This window comes from Diuraphis noxia, unplaced genomic scaffold, assembly GCF_037042655.1.
Source record: "Diuraphis noxia isolate RWA-SAM2 unplaced genomic scaffold, SU_Dnox_SAM2 contig0004, whole genome shotgun sequence".
Classification (NCBI taxonomy): domain Eukaryota; kingdom Metazoa; phylum Arthropoda; class Insecta; order Hemiptera; family Aphididae; genus Diuraphis; species Diuraphis noxia.
In genome coordinates, this window is record NW_028301714.1 from 55,356,478 (window position 1) to 55,379,183 (window position 22,706).

General features: G+C 30.5%; 2 protein-coding genes across 7 annotated transcripts in view; one reads left to right on the forward strand and one right to left on the reverse strand.

Moving 5' to 3' along the window:
• The window catches only part of LOC107165247 (gamma-aminobutyric acid receptor subunit beta-like), a 72,723-nt gene extending 65,292 nt beyond the window's left edge, over positions 1-7,431 (forward strand). For 2 of the 4 annotated variants that reach the window (XM_089226667.1, XM_089226668.1), the window contains 2 exons: positions 423-814; positions 1,842-7,431. In XM_089226667.1, coding sequence (XP_089082793.1) covers positions 423-814; positions 1,842-2,141 — 692 coding nt within the window. In that variant the 3' untranslated portion in view covers positions 2,142-7,431. The remainder of the gene's footprint in view (positions 1-422; positions 815-1,841) is intronic. The other 2 variants (XM_089226669.1, XM_089226670.1) reach the window with 1 other exon arrangement.
• Positions 7,432-10,747: 3,316 nt separating this feature from the next.
• Positions 10,748-21,035, reverse strand: LOC107165251 (uncharacterized). Of its 3 annotated transcripts, none has more exons than XM_015513405.2 (6): positions 20,221-21,035; positions 18,377-18,514; positions 15,842-15,917; positions 14,808-14,913; positions 14,548-14,726; positions 10,748-14,259 (listed from the first exon to the last, which is right to left on the reverse strand). In XM_015513405.2, the coding sequence occupies exons 1-6, from the start codon at positions 20,404-20,406 to the stop codon at positions 13,094-13,096; spliced, it is 1,851 nt and encodes a 616-aa protein (XP_015368891.1). In that variant the 5' UTR covers positions 20,407-21,035; the 3' UTR covers positions 10,748-13,093. The 3 variants fall into 3 exon arrangements, with proteins under 3 accessions (XP_015368891.1, XP_089081836.1, XP_089081837.1); XM_089225710.1 differs by lacking the exon at positions 20,221-21,035 and adding an exon at positions 19,992-20,084; XM_089225711.1 differs by lacking the exon at positions 20,221-21,035 and adding an exon at positions 18,612-19,238.
• Positions 21,036-22,706: the final 1,671 nt, after the last annotated feature.

A 22,706-nucleotide genomic window follows, 5' to 3' on the forward strand; every position in this document is an offset into this window, starting at 1 on the left:
TCATACTAATTTGATCTATGTGAACATAAGTGTCATTTAAATTACAAAAAATTGAATCAAATAATTTTTGTTTATGACTTCCGAGAAATTAATCACTGCCCTGAATTGATTTATACCGATTATTGTTTATGATTATATGACTGTTTACAAGCATTATAATACTCGACATTATTTATTTACACATTGTGTTTAAAAAAACCTAGTACTAAAAATAAACTGATTTTGGATTCATTAGACTTATTCTAGTGTACTTGGAATACGGGAAAGGGATAAAAAGTATTACAATTTGCAACTTATGTAGGTTTGTCGACCCTACCACTGGTTATTTAATACGCTGTATAATATTATTTATACTACTATATATATATATACCTACATCACATAATCCCCTAATGCTGATAAACTGTTTTCGTTTCGGACAGAGTACGCCACCGTCGGGTACATGGCAAAGAGGATACAGATGAGGAAAAATCGTTTCCTGGCCATACAGAAGATCGCCGAACAAAAGAAGGGTGGCCACGACACACTAGGTCATGGACACTCGCATCAACAGCAGCGCTCCGGTCACGGAAATATGTCCGGCCACAATACGCTGTCCGGTCACAACACGCTATCAGGCCACAATACCCTTTCTGGCCACAATACGCTGTCTCACGGCTTGTCAGGCCACGGCTTGCCACCTTCCCACGGGACTATGATGGGCCACGGTGGATACGATAGCCATCGGCACAGTCATATTGGCCACGGTGGTCATGGCGGCACCTTGCCGAGCCAAATCCTTCCTGGAGATATGGACCACGCGCACAGACAAACTGTGAGTGTCATTCCAACAAGTGATTTTTTTATCGGAAAACAATCTATATTCTCTGTTATACTTGCCACAATACATATATAACTGAGTTAAAAATACCTCATACAAGATTAAAAATAGAGGTTAAAATCTAAATAGAATAATAGATTGATTGAGCTTGAGCGAGTAAAAAAAATATATATATAGGATTAACATAGATACAAAAAAATCAACAAATATACTACAGTATTATCAAATTTATTTTTACTATTTAAAATTACTTCAACACAATGTTTATAACATTTCCTATTACGAATTCAATAATTATTGTATTATAAAACTATTTTTTTCAAAAATTATAACTAATTAATCAATAACATCTTAAAAATCGAAAATTCATAAAGTGTCTTTTATACTATAAGCCTATATTATACTACCTATAGTACTATTATTTCAGTTATCATATATTTATTTCTTCTAATAAGGTTATTTATATTATAAACAATTAATGATGCATCTACTATATTTTTTGCATCTATTCCATATATTTTAAATTTACATTTTATGCAAGTGTTGCCCTTGGTATTTACTTACATTTTTGCGAAAAATTCCCCAAAAACATACAGTGAATAATTCATTATGAGTACGACATTTACAATGATAGTTTCATCAAAATCTCCTGAATATAATAATATGAATTTTAGATCAACAATCGTACACTTAATATTATAATTGTCAATAGGTTGTATATCCTGTGCAGGGTAAGTTCGCTAAAATATATGAACTCCTTGTGTACTTATATAATATACAGTTAGAGGAAACACATGGTAATTAGAGCTACCGTAAAAATTTGTTTTAAAAATTTAATTTTTCAATGACTTATGAGTGAACATATTATAGTAATTTTTTTTTTATTGGGACTTATGAAAATATTATCAAAAAACCACTGTTAATTGAACTCAGTTATGTTTTGAAATATTATACTTATTGGATAGCCAATTAATACATATAAATCGCGGTGCCCCTTGTAAGTGATTCCCGTTTGTTCCAGGAGGTGCGGTTCAAGGCTTACGATTCAAAGAACTACCTCAAGGGTGGATCACTGGAGAACACCATCAATGGCCGCGGAGACGACGACTGCAACATCACCCCGTTACCTCCGCAGCACGTCATGCACCCGAGCAAGGACATCAACAAACTGTACGGCGTCACGCCCAGCGACATCGACAAGTACTCAAGAATCGTGTTTCCGGTGTGCTTCGTTTGCTTCAACCTCATGTACTGGATCATTTACCTGCACATCAGTGACGTGGTGGCCGATGACTTGGTGCTGCTCCAGGCAGACAAGTAGACTTCTTTACAGATTTTGCGCCGCAACTCTATGATGACAACGACAACGATGATCCGATAATATTATATTGTATTATGATATATTACAGTAAAATATAATATTTTTATCTAGATTTAGTGTAAGAGCTCAACTACGAAAAAAATACCGCATCGCGAGTATATTTAATTATTATTATTATAGTAATTTTACGATTATAATATATTATTAAGGGATTATTAGGGCAAAGAATTATATGATCTTAAAACCAATTAAATAATATTTATGATGGTATGCCCTAAAAATTAACAAATTATGCCCAAAAAATATGCTCTAAGAAAAAAGTAAATTCTAATGTAGTAATATAATATTTTAATACCAAAGTTTAATATTAAATTATACTTTTTAAATACCTAGGTTTTTACCTAAAATATCTACTAATACAAATGTGATCTTTAAAATAAAAATAAATGTTATAAATTTCTTATGTCTAATATTGAAAAAAATTCACTAATTATTAATATTTCTTTGGAAAGCAGCTTTAACTTTAACTTTTGTTGAATCTGAAAATCAAACATTGCGTGTTTGTTATTTTCTTAAAATATGTAAAAATATTGTAACATTGAAAATTTAGTAGGTATTTTATTTCAGGAAAATCTAAATTATACATCGCATAAAAACTTAAAAGTAGATGAAATCCCCAAAGGCGCCCTATATAATTTTCCATGATACGTAGGTACCTAGAATATCATTCATCCGGAAATACATTTTGGTATAAAACTATAACCCAGCTATTTTTTTTTTTACCAACTCATAAATTCATGCAAATTTTATGTTCCCTAGTGGCTAGTTATTATAACATCAACCATAGGTCTAGACAGAATTTACTTATTTATTATATCTGCAGGGTCTTTCACCTGATCAGCTCTCTATGTCGATCAGACTAAAACGCATAAATTCAATCCAATCCAATAAAATCCACTCCGTTATATTTTATAAACGAAATAAATATCTAAAAACAAAAATACCGTCTCAAAAGATACTTTTATCCATTATCCGAATGCGTTTCGTCTTTGAAATAAAAACATTTATTGCAGTATAAAGTTACAGTAAATCGACTACATGTATCATCATTATTATTGTCATTAAAATTGATTTCAATCCGTTCCATTCTAATCTAACCATTCCACCATGATTTTCGTGATGATAATAATGGTTATAATTATATTAGAATATTTTATGACGACCAACCGACATTTCGTTTTTAAGAGGCATTTATCGCGTGATTCAGGCGAGGAGTCTTGGATACAAAAAGTTTCTCGAATTAAAATGTTTTTGATTAAAATTTAAAATAGTTAATTAGTATCATCATTATTATTACGACTACGACGGTAATAACAGTTGTCACGTCAAGTTTTCCGTTCGTTTTGCGCATGTCAATACATTTATTGACGTTATATTATTATATTAATATTATATTTTCGTAGTGACGTAATTTAATATATAAATATATATATTATATATTATTATACACTGCAGTGCTCAATCGTCATATTTATTTCTGATTTCAATTTAAGACATTCACGTCTACTTACGATTACAATAATTATTAATTCTTCTCATAATATTATAGCTGTTAATATTTCTATTGCATTTTTGAAAACAGTAATAACTAGTTTATAATATTATGTTTACCTGCGCGTTTTTTCGGTTGCCTATTTACAATATGTCTTGTATTATATGAGAAAGAAATGTCCCCCCCCCCCCCAATTATAACCATTCAATTTATTTTCTACTCCAGCTGAGTTTTTACCCTGTTTATTTTACATTTATAAGTCCTATAAATGATAATATGCTTCTATTGCTTGGTGTAAATTTTAAAAACATAAACACTACATGCCTAAAATTTTTATTTATTAAAATAAGAATTGTATGTTAGGTACTATATAAATTCTTGTATATTTATTTGAAAATGTATAGTTTGTACGGATTCAAAGTATAATTATATTATTATAAATAATCTAAATTTCGATTAGATCTTGAAAAAAAGTAATTGTTTTACCCTTCACCGACCGATTTGAAAAGATTCTAAATCCGTGCAACTATAACCGTATATGTAGGTCCATTATGCAGGTAACATTATTATGACATATACATATTATCAATACGGAAATGAATAAAAGTCGGCGGATTTACACGAAACACGCACCCCGTTTTGTTACAGAAAAAAAATTTTATTTCGGTCTCTTATTATTATTATTATTGTTATAGTAAATTGTAAAACATTAAAACGAAAACGTCGAGGATTATAATAATTTTATTTTGAATACGATGGAAATGAAAAAAATTATTAAGTTAATTAGTTATAGTGTTTTATATACTAGAAACAGAAAATATAGAAATCGAAAAAAACTTGTAAAATTTATTATATAACAAAACTAATTTAACGCCACTTTCACAATATAACATGTAAATATAAAATTACATATTTAAAATGTATTATAATATAAAGTATAAACATGATGATATTTTACATAAATTATATAAAATGATATAGTCTACGTGTTTCGAAGTCGATTGTATCGTCGACGAATTATAATCTAGCTCATTCGATTTAATGGCACGCGTCGCATCGATTATAATAAATAATAATATTATAATACTATACAATAATACAATATATGTATGTATATAGTAGATTATAATATTATTGAGTTAAAATTTAAACAAACTTTTGACAGTAAATCAAATTCAATTATTATTATTAATATATTATTATTATTATCGTTTTGTGTTATTGTGATTTTCCTTTCCGCCTGTTAAAATGAACTCAGTTTTGATTTCTTGAAATTATTTTTATAAACGACGAAACTATATAAAATATTATTATTATATAAATCGATTAGTATGTGTGTACAAAAATAAATAAATATTATATAAGTATAATATTACAGTATATAATAACGATATTAATGATAAATATTGTTATTCAATTGATCAATAATATATTCTAATACGAATACCAATCGACATATGTTTTACGTAATCAATATGGCGTATACTATCAGGACGGAATAATTTTTTATTGTACAACTTTTCAGTGATATCGTCGCGTGTCAAACTTGTCACGAGACCTAGTCCAGAATTACAGCAGGTAATATCCACGAGTGTATTGCATAAAATCAATGTATGCAATGGCGTAACTATGGTTTTTATTTTTTAGCAAAATAGGGGAGGAGGGTGGCTCATAGGATCACATATGATGCGACGTTTGGGTAAGCTTATTCCACGGGTATACAACATTTTGCAGCAACCCCCATAGTTAATATTATGTAGGCACGTCTTACATTTCATGTGCACATAACGTAGACCATTTCAAAATGTTTCTGAAATTTTCTGGTCAGTTACATCAGCCTACTTCCTCATTTGCACGGTTACGTCATAAGTTATGTAATATTGACTCCATAAGCACAACTAGACCTAAATTTCAGGTGTCTTATAATTGTCGACAGCCGACTTATATCCATTCAATCAATTGATTATCATACCGCATCATGCTTTCTAAAATTCCATTAAATTAAATGAGAAATCTATAGCTTGCATATTTTTGAATGATATTCCACAAGCATAATATCGTTGAAAATATAAAGTTTGGTAATTATTATTTCTATCAAGCCATTCTATACAATGAATCTAAAATAAAATATTTCAAAACATACCATAATGAATTTAAACAATCAGTAAACACAATTCTTATTTATGTTTAATATATACCTATGTAAAAATTAAGAACTACCACATGGATTATTGGTGATGTTAATTTTGAGTCTGGAGATGCTAAAGACACGCGACCAACCCTCTAGTTGCGTCTATGATTGCGACTCCATGCCGTGCGATACATATTATATTATTATATTATGTGTACCTATGGTACGAGTTTTTGCGATACCGTCATTGAAATTTCGATTTCTGTCGTCATCACGATGATTAATCGCATCTGCAACTGCACGTCCGTTTCCTTAAAAGTTAGTCTATTGAAAAACATTTTAAAAACAAAACCAATTAAACAATAACGGGAAAAACATAAAAACGATTAAAGTAAATATTGATAATCGTAAAGGACATAACAGTGGCGAATCAGCTAGTACCTATATTATAATATTATGATTATTTGTACACGCTATAGGTAATATAAATGAGTATAATACTCAAACTCCGTAGACGACATCACTGTAAAATTATTATTATTATTATTATTATTATTATAACCGTTATAGGCGTTTACGTGATTTAATTTATTTTACGTACACTTTTTAAAAGCACTTTCAACTAATTGTGATTCGCACATTTTAAGGATATTAAAAATTAAAAATAAATAAAATATCAAATTAATTCCGCATGTTAGAATGTATAATAAACATAATTTATACATTTGTACGTGCATTGTATATGTTATATATTTGCGTCTTGATGTAAAAAAAAATTTGACTTCCTTAGAATTAATAACGTATGAAAATAACAATAATAATATATTATAATACAAATTAATTAAACGATAAACGGTAGTTGTTTTAAAATGTACAAATAACTACCATCGGATATTCTAAATCTTGTATTAGGTTAATATGAATCTATAAGAAACAAATTGTTATAATTTTAAGTTTGTATATGTAGTTTATTGTCACGAGATGTTTTTGTTTCATTCCGATTAAAATTATTACTGTTTATTATATTATATTATTATAATTTATATTTATTATTACCTTGTATTCACTTGTTTACCACCTGTTTGTATTCGCTGTTAGACAAAACGTAATATATTATAATAAATATAATATTACGTTTAATTATCGTGAAAAAAAATTGTGTCGATGAGAAACAAAAAAAGTATAAGGTACTAATTATTATTATTATTATTATTATTATTATTATCTATTTGGGTGCTTCCGTTCTTTGTGTTAGCAAACTGCAAACATAATATATATAATATATAAAATATTATGTAAAACTACATACATGTACTCATACGCCGACACATATTTATTGAACGCATATGGTATGCATGTGTTTTTATGTGTACACGTATATAGTAGGTATTATATTATGTATATTATTATTATTTGTTTATATTGTTTACGTGTCGGTAATATTATTTTAAGTTATACATAATATAAAATATAAATGTATAATAATATAATATATACGTTTAAGTACTATATAATTACATATAATAATATGTATATCTGCAGTGTACGATAAATTATAGTCTACTAAATCTCACTGAGCTCAATAAATAAAGTGAAGCGAACCAAAACGCCGCCAAAGGCGAGCAAGTGTTTTTCTTTTCGTCGTTGTCGTCAATGTTCCTTTTACAACCCTGCAATGATTATAATATTATGTCAAGGACCAAAGGTAGCATCGATAGATTCTGTTAAGTTATGACAGTAAGTTCCATTCGCACATTCGCTCCTGTTCATACCGATCACAATCCATAAGTAGAGTGTCGAACATTTTATGGTACCTATAATTTCAGCAAATGCTAATATAGGTATAAAGATTTAGTGAAAATGTCATGTACCTACCTATCTACGATACCGAATTTGTTTTAGAATTGTACCAAAATCGTATATATGGCGTAAATATGCCCGCCTTTCCTTAATTTTGTTTTTCGGTTTTTCCCAGCGTTTTATAAATAAATTAACATAACTATAAATAATTATAAATATGAATATGAATAAGGCGTCTATGCCAATATATTTGATATTACAAATTAAAATCGGAAATTAATCTAAAAGATCTGTATCGTTCCCTACACTAATAAATGCAGGAGAATGATAAAAGGTGTAAATATTAAAATTGATTTTATCCTGATCGTCGGAGGGCTCTCGAGGACGTGATTCGATAATATGATAAGGAACAACGTGGTTATAGAATATTGATAAATGAATAAATCATAAAAGAATTAACATATAATAGGTATAATATGCTCGTGCACCTTACCTTATGTCCTTATTTGCAGCTGTGATGTATTTTTTATGCAGATGACTTAATATTTAATAAAGTTAAAAGGTTTTAAACACTCGAATCTAAATAAATACAACACTGATATATTTTCGTTAAATAGGAAAAGGCCAGTTGTCGCTAGCAGAATCTGATGTGGTTGATTAGGCTGGTGCTCATGCACTGGTGAAAGGATAGGTGCAATACGTGATCAAGGCGGGCCCGGCACAGAATTTTGTGTTTCCAAAGACTTAGTGTTATCCTTGGCGACAGAGACCCTCATGGCCTCATTGGACCATCCCTTGTCTGTGGCGGCACACGAAATAGATCACGCGTGTGGCGCCAGATTGTCACAACCAGGCCCGGCTCAAGGGGTAGGCGGCATAGGCGATAGGCCCACGCCTAGAGCGGCAATTAACATTTTTGTAGTCAAGTTCTAATAAAATGTTTACATTTTTATTAATTTTAGATTCTGAGCGGAGCGATGAATGTATTGATTTCACCATGACAAAGTAAATATAGGTATGTCAGCAACATTCTCATGCGCATATTTTCCACTTTTTACTGTGTGTTACGTTCTCCGCCTCTCATTAGTCGCATATAATTATACCAAAGCATGAAAATCGAAGAACCTAACACATAGGAAAAAGTGAGAATGCTCACGCAAGATTCAAACACATATTGTTGCTGACATACCTCTATATTTTGTCATGGATTTTACCATGATGTGTGTTTTTATTCTTTTTATTTTTTTGTGTCTGTCGTCGCGTTTTGAAGTTTTGGGACATTAAAAATGCTTCAATTTTCGACTTCAGTACTTTGTTAGATCAGGGGGGTCAAAAGTAAAAAAATCATTATATTTTTCTAAATGATCGGGATAAACAAACTAAAAATTAAGGGGAAAACGGGAAATTTTACGCTCAATCAGTTATCGACAAAATCGATTTTGATTTTTGATGGAACTTTAAAACGAATGCCCAGGGAAACACGAAGTTTTCACCGAATGTTTATATAAGTATATTCTATCCACCACGCAATTTTCAAAAATTTTCATAAATCATAGTATTCATAGATATATGCAATTTTCGATCATTATTAGTTTTTTTTTAAATTAATATCGATAAAAATGTTTTTGTTTGGTAGAAAAGCTTGAGAATTTTATACAAGGCTCTTAACATATTGTTACAATAGTTAGCAGCTGAAAAATAAAAGAAATTCATATAGTCACAATTTTTTATAAATATTCAAAGTTTGAATTTTGACGAAATACGTAAAAATCACTGAAATTCGTAAAAAATTTTCTTTTTATATCTAATATTTGAAAATTTTTAATAATCTATAATATATCCTAGACAGATCTTCGTTCAGAATCGTTTTTCGTATACAATGATATAATATCATTGGATTCAAATTTAATTCCATCCATTACACTATTACAGTAACCCACTTGTAACCTACTGTACAGCAGAGCGACATCCACTTTTTTTAGCTTTATTTTAAAATAAACAATTTGCAATTTAATGAAGTTTTCATAAGTGGTTTATATTTATTTTTTTAACACGACGCGCTTGAAAAAAGAAGCCACCCAACAGCGAAATTATTGATAATACCTACATACATTTTTTATTTATGTACCTATATTTATTCCTAAATTTTTAGAATTTTTAATTGTGGTTTAGATCACACCATTTTCTTTTAAGCCTGTGAGGGTGTTTACCAGGAACAGCATCAGAGTTGAGTACAGACATAAGGGGATATGGGTTGTAGTTATAGTAGTGAGTGAAAAAATTTGTATAGTATTTTTGCAGTTTTGACTACCTACTGTGTTAATTCTTAGTCGTTAAGTCAGTATAATGAATATAATCTGAAACATAGAATAGGAGGTTTGTAATCATTAAATCGTGCGAAGAGTTATGGATTGGAATATTTGATCTTAATGTAATTTAATACCTACTACGAAATAAAATTCAATAAAAATAACAAAATTATATTTTCTAAAATATAATTATAATGAAAATAAATCACAGTGTAAATAAATCGGTGATTAGTATTTTGTTCAAAAAATTTAATTAGGTAGTTTTTGAAATATGAAGACCCAGTGGGCGGAGGAAACCTATGGATTATGGCAAACCCTGTTGTGCGATGGATAATTAATTAAAGTTTTATGCACGCTCAAACTTGATCGCGTTTTACACTTATTCTACGTATCTACTCACTGCTGTTAACAGAGTAGAAATTGACAGCATCATTGATAGAATAGATTCTATTCTAAATCTATTTTAGTCTATATAACTATACGTTGTACAGATATCGATACGTATATACGTTAGATAAATGTTTGAAAAATCGTATTAGACCGTAATAATCGTACGATTAATTGCAGGTAGGAATAGTGTATGTGACTTTTTTTGATTAAATTTGACACTGCGTCGTGAGAGCCATGCTTAAAAACTGAAAAAAGAAAAGGGCCTTGGTGGTTACTTATATATATGCTACATAAAGCACATTGAGTCTATGATTTTTTTTAACAAACCACAGCAATCAGTTTTGTCAAGGGTGGAGACAAGTAATTATTGAGCTGGTAACATAATAAAAAATACAAATCAACAATACAAAAGAATTGAAACCAGTTTATAAAAAATGAATTTATTCGTTTAATATCACTTTGCGGTCTAAAGATATATGTCAGGCTTAACAACACTGTTAAAACAATTAAATCATAATATTATTCCGAAGATTTTATGAACTATTGAAAATAAAATAATAACAAAAATAAAAATAATAAAAACAACAAAGAACATCTAATTAAATTATAGAAATGATCAATAACCGATTATTAATATATATTATACAGATGTATACAATAATATTAAATGTAGAGTTGCATGGGTGTTTGTTTAAAATTTTTGTAAATTAATAATAGTTGATTTTAAAATAACCAAAATTTTTTTCCAATCATTTAATAAATAAACTGAAATACTATTTTATGTATCTTTTATAAAATAGTAAAACGGTTAAAAAATTATCAACCAAATGTGTCATAAGTCTCAGTAGTTTATAAAAATGTAAGAGTATCTGATGCAATTAAGTTAGTAGAAAAACATAATAATAATAAAAATTAATTTAACAAACAAACAAATGAGAAGTGAAAAAAACATTGGAGTGTGGTGGGAGGGGCACTTATTTTTGAAAGCCACTTAATAAATATTTATAAAAAGTGCTTTAATAAATATTAACATTAATTGTATAACTATCAAATAAAAAAAAAATATATATATATAAAATAATAATAATAAATATTAATAGTATAAGTATTGCATTTAAATTGTTTTGATACAATCAAAAAATAAAAATAAAAAATAAAAATTATTCAAATAACATGTGTGTACGTATGTCATTGGTGTAAAATGGAAATTGAGCAAACGTGTAAATAAAAAACAAAAACGAACCCAAAACCCACCATCTCCAGAAAATGTTTTGCCTTAAATATCTAATATAAATATATATAGAATATGATGATAAATTATAATAATATAGTAGTACACAAATGTCCGTCAAAATAGTTGTCATAACCAAGATAAATTATAGATTTACCCATTAAAAAAATTAAACTAGACTATAAAAAAAAAAACAATGATCAAAACAGTTTTAAATATAAATTTAATTTGCCACATAAATGAAGATTAATGTATTTTGATACCAAACAAACTTCATAATTATAAATATTTTAAATTTACAGAGATTTTAATAAGGTACCCACATATACAATGATATGACAACTATTTTTATTAGCCATACTTAATTAAAATTAAATATATTTATATAAAATATGATAAATAAAACCACCTTGGTAAGTAATAATAAAAATATTGAAAAAAAAAAACAAAACATAACTATGTTACAATAATCAAGGTAAATAATGATTACAGCATAATAATATATTAAAGATATCATAATGGATAATTGATCCTACTTAAATATTGTTAAAAGTGTTATTTCATTAACTGCATTTGAAGATTGAAATAATAAGAAGCTAGATATCACGTTTTTTTCAAGGTTAAAATATTGTTATTGATGATTAAATAAAACATGTCAAAATCAAAATTATTAGTACCCCGTCCATTTCATTTTTTTCTATATACAATTTTTTATAATAACAAAATCAATAAACAAGTCTAAAGTAATAAACAAATTAATTATTATTAATTAAATAAAACTTTAAAATTTGAACAATATTGTAGAATTTAAAAATTAAACAAGTTTAAGACAAATATAATAAAATATCAAGTATTTTTTTAAACTAAAAATCCACCCTGTATGATATTATATAACAACATTAAGATAAATCAATGAAGTATTTATTATTATTTTTGGAAAAAGCTTTTTGAATTGGTAAACAAAAAATTACTCAATTTGGTAAATAACGTCAATGATTGTTAACACACAATAACTGTCTTTAATACATTTTTATTTTTACTTAATTTATTATTTTACAGCCTTTGTTTGACTTTTGGTCCAAAAAAGCTACACTGTATAAAACAAAATAAACAAAAATGTGTCAAACTTATTTATTATAATATGTACAGTGGCCCACTGTGTTACCTAAACTTTCATTTAACTAACATAGGAAAACAGGAAATCATGGTAGACCACCCTGTATACATATATTTGTAATAATAATAGAAATATTAGCAAGTCAAGACAGCCAATTAATAGAATAAAACTAAATGCAATATAACACGGCCATCATTTGAAAATTATAAGGGAACAATATCAGTAGTTAAACAGATTATTTTATTATTATTAATTTTTATTTGGTGGTACGTCAATTAATTGCCAAACAGCATTGATCTGTTAGTTTTATGTTACGATGTAACATAATTGGTAATGCTTCCAAGCTAATAGTTGACATTTAAATAAGTTGTTTACACAACCAAAATCAAAAGATAGAAAACCCAGAATTATTATGATATGAATTACATCCAAACAAAATTATCAGTCACAGTATTCCCATGTGTTGCCATATGCTGATTGAGTAAATTACTATCAAAAAAGGCTTGTCCGCAAGACACACATTCATATGGGGCAGGCACCATACGCTCTTCACTGTGCAAGTTTTTTTCGTGCCTCTCAAGATGAGCTTGTCTGGAAAATGTTTTTCCACATGTATGACATTCCCATTTTGTATCGTCTATAGAATTTCCATTTTCATCACCAGATTTGTGTACTCGTCTTCTGGTCAACACTGGTTCTACTTTGTGTATACGCTTCAGATGGCGTAACAAATGACTACGACGAGAGAAGGTCTTTTTGCAAATAGTACAAAGTGTACTGGGTTTTGGTCTAGTTTGTTCAGGTTGTTGTTCGTTGAGCTCTAGCACGCTCACTGGAGGGAGCACTTCAGGTTCACCTTCAGAATCAGATAAATTTTCTGTTTTGATACTAACTGAGGTATCTTCTGGCTTAATTTCTGAAAGAGTCACTTCAGGAAGTAATTCTGTTGAAGATGAAGGAATAATACCGTTGTGGATATCCAGATGTTTGCGTAGATGTTCATAGCGGGTGAAACATTTTCCACACTGCCAACACACAAATGGTTTTTCTTCTAATTGATTATCCAAAATTAACGCATGTTCATGGGCACGTTTTCTATGTCTGAACAGATGTTCCTTACGCACAAATCTCTGTTTGCAAATATCACAACAGAAAGGTCTCGGCATGTCAGATGAATTGGAACAACTAGGTATACACAAAAGATGCCTGGCTAAATGCTCTTTGCGTATAAAACGTTTGCCACACCGTTCGCAAGGAAATGGTCTTATAGTGCTATGTGACAACATATGGCGCATCAAATGTTCTTTTCGATTGAAGCCACTTGTGCAAATTCGACATACATATGGCTTCACATCTTCATGAGTCATTTGATGACGTTTCCATGAGCTACGACGAGGGAAAGATTTTCCACAGGTAGGACAAATAAATAAGCGTTGTTGGATGTCAACTTCAACTGGTGGCTGAGGTTCTTCTTCATCACGACAAACACCCTGATCAAACTCATAACATTCGCCACACAACGAACAAGGAAATGCGCCTTTGTTGATAATATAACGCCTATGAGTTACTAGTGTTGTACATGATTCTCCTTAAATTAACACAAAATAAAAATATTTTACAAACAATTATAATTAATATTTGCATAATATTTGCATTATATATTTTAATAATTTGAAAAAAATTATTTCATGTTTTTTTATAAAAAAGTTCAAGTTGTTGTGCCACACCTTTTAAATTTCACGGCACACCTTTTAGGAAACACTGGTCTATATAGATATATTATATTTGGTAAAGTTTGAATTACAAAAATATTTTAAAACAGCTAAGTGAACAATAAGTACTCAATAATTTTAAATAATTTATAATTTTATTTTACCAGATTTTAGCTTTTCGATTGTCTTTTCAAATACATCCCACATGGATGGTAAAACTTCTCTTCGGATACGTAAATTGTCAACTATGTCTTTATCAGCATTACTTGACTCTGTTGGTAACTTTTTGGAATTGTTGTATTCTATTAAATAGTCACCCAAAACACCAGTTGGTCCATTCTTACTGAAATTGCATACAATAATATTAATAAAAATATATAACAGATAAAATTAATTATTTTAATTTAATTATAAAAATACTCACACTGGTTCTAAATTAAAAGTCTCTTCTTTCATCAGTACATAATCTTCAGGTGATGGTTCCCCAAGGAATGATCTTTTAGGTGCTCCTGACTTGCTTTTATCTTTGCCTATTACATTGTCATAGTTTAAATTATAACATAATAATCATAAGCTAATAGTTCTGAACAATATTTTAATGAGAAGCTTTTAAGGTGTTTTAAAAAAAAAACACAATATGTATTTTTTAATGCAAAAAAAGTACACAAATACATATTATAATAATAATAAGCTTTCAAAAGTTTATGACCATGTACCTATAATATGAAGTATGGAACTACAAAACTAAGAAAATTATGTTGTGTATAGATAGATTATAAGTTTTGAAATAATAAAAATTTGTGGATATTACTTTGTTATTTTTTATTAGGTAGGTGTAGTAATTATTTCATAACAGCTAATTTAAACGTGTTCAAGGCTATAATCACTTTATTTTACTAAAACACACAGTGTAGTAGAATTAATCCCTGGCTCTATCAAACTTATCATTTTTTCTTTTAAACTGCAATCAATTTGTGTATTATTTTTAAAATATCACAATCAGTTTTTCATCATGATAATTTGTAATGTTATACATTGCATCTTTTAATTAGAAGTGTTTTTAAAACAACTTAAATATTTAAGCATATATTGATGTTAATTCATTTTATGCGCTTAAAAATTGTATTATTTTTTTTAATTTTAAGAGTATATTTAAAATTGTATACTATATTTTGTTTAGCGAGAAAACACAAAATGGCTCAACTAAAATCATCTCTTCTATGCTTTCCCACCCAACAGTCCACCATCGAGAAACTTATTTTGGGAGCAGGTTGATATATGAGGGGATCCACAAAATTTGTGTGTTTTCTTGCTAAACAGAGTATAGGTAATTTCAGTTTTTATTACAGTATATTATAAGGATCATATTTTGAGCTTTTTTACATAAAAATTTAGATCCTAGTATCAGTACTCTTACTACCTATAAAATTATTTGAACGTGTACATTTGTATACATACTTGTATAACTTTGTCCATCATCTTCATCAGTTATGTCAATTACTAAATTGTTCGCCAACTCATCACCATCATCATTCTATAAAAGTTATTATTAAAAATTAATATAAATATTATATTAAAAAAAATAAATATATATATATATTATATATATTTTATGGGTACCTAACTTAACTTAAACTTAAAAAGTTGTACATTCAAGTTTCTAAATTCCATGGATAAGAATGATAAGAATTAAATCATTAAATCTGATTTATCAAACTCTTCAATATTTAAATTGTAGTATTTTAATAAATATTAAAATAGGTATCAAGTTGGCTATTTTCCAGGAAGTAAGTTTTCTTTCTCAGACCCAAGCACAACTTAGATAAAACACATTAATGTATCATGTAAAATTATATTTTAAGATTTTTGAGTAAACTTTAACGCCTACAACACAAATTATTAAGTATATAATTTTTGAGGGTTTGAATTTGTAGAAAAAAAAGTATCAGTTTTATATTTTAGTATTTGACTATATAATATTCGACAATAAAGATGCAAATTTTTTTGTAAGTTAAAATGTACCTATATCAAATTATTTTGAAACAATTTTTAAACAAATCAATGTCATAACCTCAAAAATATTATTTTCTATAATTAGTGCAATGAATGATTTTTAGAGTGATTTTAGTTTTAACTTTTAAGTTACTCAAAAAAATTAAAATAATATTATATACCTAAATCCGTTCTTGTTCATATTTTGTGTGACAAAGAGAGAGAAAACAAACACATACTCATTAATAAATAAGAAAAATATGATCATGTCTACTTAGGAATAATTTTTTTTTAAAGAGGTCACCATCAAGTATTTGTTACAATTTCAAGATGATTCAAAAACTTTTCTAAAAAAAAAATGCAGGTGTAGATTATAATAAATTCATCCTAGTTAAATCTATATAAAACAGAAAAATATTTATTTTTAATATTAAATAATATTATAATTTGTAGTAACTTATAAGCCAAATTTAACCATCGCCTGGAGATTAGCTAAATAATAATTAGTAATTCCTCTGGTAATTCCTAATAGAATATATAGTTTTTAACTAAATAAATAGTTATTTATCCAAATCAAGAAGTATGCTAAATGTAATTGATGTACATAATATGAACACAAAATCACTTTTGCCTAGACCTTATATCGTTACATTATGTCAATATAATTATAAAAATAATGATATCAAACAGTGATAAATTATTTTGTAACACAAAGATAATCTACAAATATGTTTATTATATTATTTTGAGTATGTAGTGTGTGTATGTATGTATAATGTATATACACAAGGTTATCACACATTTATTTACTATTTCAATCATCTGGTCAGATACTAAATACAGGACCATCAAATCCAAATTTATAATTAATATACATATCTTATATTTACATATTATAATATTATATAGGTATTAGTTTAAGATAACCAAATGAAAATTAATGACTCATAATATGACATGATGGTACATCAGTATTCACTAAATTCTAATTTCCATGTATTGACTAATGATAGCGGTAATTAAACAACATAACATAGTAATGGTTATTAAACTCATTTCAAGTTTATCATAAAATATGGTTTATTACGAGTTAATAATAATACAATAAATTAACATAATAACTAAAACTGTAATACATTCATGTAGTATGGTTATGTAACAACAGGAGTAACAATAATATATATGTCATGAGGCCATGTGGTGATAATCAGCATCTAGAAATGCAAGCATAATATATATATACATATATATATATATAGGTCAAATATCTAGTCTTTTTTCAAATTGACATTAATAGTTTTAGTATGTGAATTTTTTTCCATTTCCTTTCCTTCAAGTTTTTAGGAGAAACAAATAATATGATAGTGGTCAAAGTTGCAAAAGAATGGTTATATAAGCGCAGGAATCTCATATAAAACACTTAAATTAGTTTAATTTCAAAAATGTTTATCCCAATGCATAGCCCAACAGGCAACAGTAATAACAATTATCATGTTTCTAGGAATACGTGGATACTATCAAGAAAAATACCAATTTGATCAATTTGATTTAGGTTAGTATTATGTATGATAAACAATATAATTTTTGTAAGAAAAACTATGTTTGACTTGTTTAAGCTAGTACTTATATTCTGTAGAAAAATATTGATTTTGAAGATAAATAAAAATATTTAAGTAGGCAGGTATGATCCTGTAATGCACTATCTATTAATATTATAATAGCAAACTAAAACTATACCTACCTAATAACAATACAATAACTTGTTGTTTGATAAATTTATAATAGGTATATAATAACACTACATAATTTGGTCAAATGTCGCTGTATTAATTAATCATCATATAATTAGTTAAGCTTATAATAATAATAATAATAATAATGGTATACTATATTATTATTGTAGATACATAATAATACCCAATATTCCACCTAATACTTAGGGAAACATGAACATTATATTCTATTAAGTAGCAATAAATGTATGATATGAATTTAATATACTTTATCATCTCCATCAGACAGTTGTTTCAGGTGCATTTTGTTATTTTTTGAGCACATCTCATAAAATTGTTCCCACTCATTTAACAAAGCCAAGCACTCGGAGCATACTATTTTGGACAAGCCATCATCTTCTGAAACCTAGATCAAAAAATATTTTCAATTAATTCAGCAAATAGTGTATACATTTTTTTTTTTTTTTAATGCAGGACAAAATATATTTAAAATATTTAATTACCTATCTAAAACAGAATATACATCATATTACTTATTTCAGCGAATAAGACAATAATTAAAAATTAGTCGGATTATTGGATAACTATTAATGAGATTCAACAAGGTATAATACATGAAAATCAAACTTTCAAATGCTAAAATTATTATAGGTAGTAAAATTTTGATGATAGAGCTTCCATAAGACCCGAGATAAGATCAAAATCTCGATCATTGATCCTGATTCAAATACTAAGGTAATGAAAGTGAAGATTGTGAACACTGTCAAGTTTCAACTCCATTAAGATGAAAAATTGGACAGTCCCAAGAGATTCCATTTTAGGGAGGTTTTATTATATTATCATTAGGTATTTACATATTAATACACCATTAATTTCTACATAACTTGAATCCCAGGTGAATAAATTGTTTGGGGAATTTAAAATCGGTAATAGGTTACTGTAGAGGATGTCAGAATTAAAAATTAAAATAATAGATAGGGTAAACTTACTTAATTCCAACAAAAAATTTATTTTAAATCATTTGAAATACATAATAACATATTCCACATTATGAACAATTCAAATCATATATCATTATTATTACCCATTATATCATGTTATTCTGTGATATCCCTAATTATGGAACCAAAGGGCAAGCATTAAATAACTTTGTGTGCCAACTTAATTTTAATAAATCAAATTGGTTTATCAGTAGAGTAAGTAAGTACCAAGCGTTAAGTAAACGTCAACCAAATCAAATGAATAAAAATACCAGGAACGCCATATTATGCAAGTGGAATGAACTGTAAAAATCAAGTTGCATAACAGGTCCCATATTATAGTTTTGTAACACTAAACTGCACTTAACTGACGAACTTGCAATTCAATCAGAATATGTAATGTTATGAGTTGGGTAATACAGTACAAAATTTAAATATACATCACAAGCGTTAATATTTAACCCGGAACATAGTGCGGTTCACAGACATTTTAGCATTGAGCTGAATGAAGCAAAAGCTATATCAAGTGAAACTACTCATCATGAATCTCAAACTTAAATCGTCACGATTTCAATATGTATTAGGGACATCGTATAATATGACCATTATGGCCTCGTGTAACATGACGTACGCGGACGGAAAGCTACCAAATCAAAGGTCAACAGAAAAATCGAACCGACCGTCAGGGAACTGCGATTGAAAAAAGCCACCGAGCACGTCGGATCGGATAAATGCCGCCGGGTCACGCGCCAACACGTCGGCCGTGCAGCTGTTCGATCGCAAATGTCGTCGTTATCAGGCGTGACGCAATCACAATTGATAGTGGAGCAATATTGTTATTTCAAAAGGTCGACGGCGTCGAAGGGTGGGGAGTATTATTATAATCATTAATATAACACTCACGCGTTCTTCTGAGTGTGGCAAAGGCCGAGTGTGCCGTCTTAGAGCGAACGAAACGATAGAAAAAACAGACGAGTACATTGAGTGCATATAATATGCATAGAAAACTTGGGCGGCAGAATTGGCGGTGAGTATTGGCGTGTGATGATATAATATTTTATAATAATAATAATAATAATAATAGGTATTGCGATACGATGCCACTAAGTAGTGTATACATGCGGTCGCTCACCTGTATTTGCAGGTGCTTGATAATGGTTTCACGCAAGCCACTGCCGGGGCGTGTCCCGCTACAATCGTCCTCGGCGTTTGCGGCCGTGACGATCGGATGTCGTTGATCATCGGCCACCGAAGGCCTGCAGCACAACCTGCAGCTGGCCACGGTAGCGGCCGTATCGTCCTCCTCGTCGTGCCCCATTGGTGTGCGGCTCCCGTCGTCCGATTGAAGCGTCAAATGAAACACGTCGTCAACTTCGAGACTTATGCTCGACGCCGCACTTTAAGGTTTAACGAAATTATTGATACGATGTGTAAATAACTCGATGACGACAAAAATCGGAAACACCGTGCGATTGTCGTGTCGCAATAATATTTTGTGCGCCAACGGACGACGTCGTCGGCGGCGTACGCGAAAAACGGACGACCGTATGCTGCGGCGGCAGTTACAAGAGTTTCTCGAATAATATTGCGGGCTGCGGCGCGGCCGGGGACGAGCGCAGCGGCGGCGGCGGCGGGCCACGTAGGCTACGGGTGTCTGTGTGTGTGTGTGCGCGCGCGTTTGTGTGTGAGTGAGTGGATTACGATAAAAAAAAATCGTATAGAAAAAGAGTGTACGAAAAGAGAAAAAAAATGATGCGCTCCGGCGGCCCGCGGGCGACGACCGTGTACACTGCGCGGCGCATTAAAAATTGGTGGGGAGGCGAACGGGCGAACCGCCTCGTCGGCGCGGCGCGGGCACCCGAAACGGTTCGGCGTCGTCGGCGGGCGGCAGTGGAAACGCTCAAGCCCCTACCCAAAAAAAAATTCCCCGAGAATAACAATAATTGATATATCGGTGGCGGGCGCCGCGAACGGGTCGTGTGCGTGTGCGAGAGCGCGCGCGCTTGGGGGGGGGGACCTCGACTGCGGCGGCGGTGGTCGGTTTGCCTGCGAGTGAGGTCGTTCGGCGTTCCGCTCGCCGGGCGGCGACGGTGGAAGGAGAATTCGGCTCGGGGGTGGGGGGGGTCGTCGTGAGGGGCCAGCCGGTGCGGGGAGGTGACGTCGAAAAAAAACCCGTATAAAAATATATATATTATTATTATTATAAAAACGTACGCGAGCGCTCCGCCTCACGAAAATAAAACCCGACGGCGCACGGGGCTGTAGTAACACACTGTACTTATATTGCGCGTTGTCGGGCTTCTATTTTTGTGTTTTCCGTCTGGTGATTCGGCCGACGCTGGTGCCGCAATAATATCAATACCTCATTTTTGGTTTAAAGTACACACGCGCGTGTCATGTTTCCGGTTTATGCAAGGTTTTTACTTGCATGGGACTTACAAAATCGTTCCGTTTCAGCGTTATGAAAGTCCCGTTGTATTGAGGATAAGCGTCGATATAAAACTATAGGAACGTGCCGGGACCATAGAAAAATTCCATATTAGATAGTTTTCCGTTTTATTCAGGGCCCGCTCTATACAGTTTTCACTGAATCGTCATCACCATTATGAATAATTATGATAATATAATTATAGCTCTTTCAACGATCCTATTATTATTATTCTGATTATAATCTTATTGGTTGCTATTACAATAATAAAATTATTATTCTATGATTTATGATACGTATTTGACGTATTTTATGCATCACAAAACTGATCATTTGTGAGTGTGGGACTAGGGGAGTCATTGGTTTTTGTCAGTAATCAGCGCGTTATTATAAAATCAAATAGATACCTGTGAACTACCTTTACATACAATGCACCGCAATATACCTATAGTCAGTCGGCGGACTCGGATCGCGAAATGAAAAAAGTTAATAGAAATTCCCGGGGCCGAGGACGACAACACCAACGAGGGCGCCCGACCGTAGAACTCGGCGCGTACATAATAATAATGATAATAATAAAAACGCCTTATGCCTTATGCCTATACACGGCGACGATCGTATACCGGCGCCCCCCTGCCCTTCACCGCCCAAACTCTATAGTTTGTAGTTGGTATAATGTTTTTATCCGAATAAGTGTGACGCGCGCGCGCCTGAGGGGGGAACTACCGCCGCCGATGATAGAGACTAGAGAGTTGTTGACCGTCGTCGTCGACGTCGCACCGTTTTGACACGGCACGAAAATATTAAGCGTAGTAAAATGGTAAAAAAATAAAAAAATACCGACCACCGGTGCCCTCCTTTTCCTTCTCCTGTCAGCTGCAATAGCTATACGTATCGTCGCCAATATAACATAGACAGTAAGAGTATTATAATTTTATAATACATTTAGGAAACCTAACTTAACGGCTTCTTCTCTCAACTGATAAAATGTTTCAAGTCCCTGCAAAAATGACGCGGATAGTGTTTTTTTCCCGATACCAAATAACAATAATCTTAGTTAAAATTCTGAAGATATTCACACACCACACACAAAATGTGGTATGTAGTGTGTACATATCAGAGTTGGAAACAGCGTCACCGCCGGCATAAACTTGCTTACTTTCTACAAGTCTTTAGGTCGCGACAACGCA

Excerpts from the sequence above, each read along its gene's own strand:
- LOC107165251 (XM_015513405.2), bottom strand. The coding sequence starts at position 20,406 with ATGGGGCACGACGAGGAGGACGATACGGCCGCTACCGTGGCCAGCTGC. Across the intron at positions 18,515-20,220 it reads TCAAGCACCTGCAAATACAG|GTTTCAGAAGATGATGGCTT; the intron begins GTGAGCGACCGC and ends TTTTTGATCTAG. Across the intron at positions 14,914-15,841 it reads TGATGGACAAAGTTATACAA|GCAAAGATAAAAGCAAGTCA; the intron begins GTATGTATACAA and ends ACAATGTAATAG.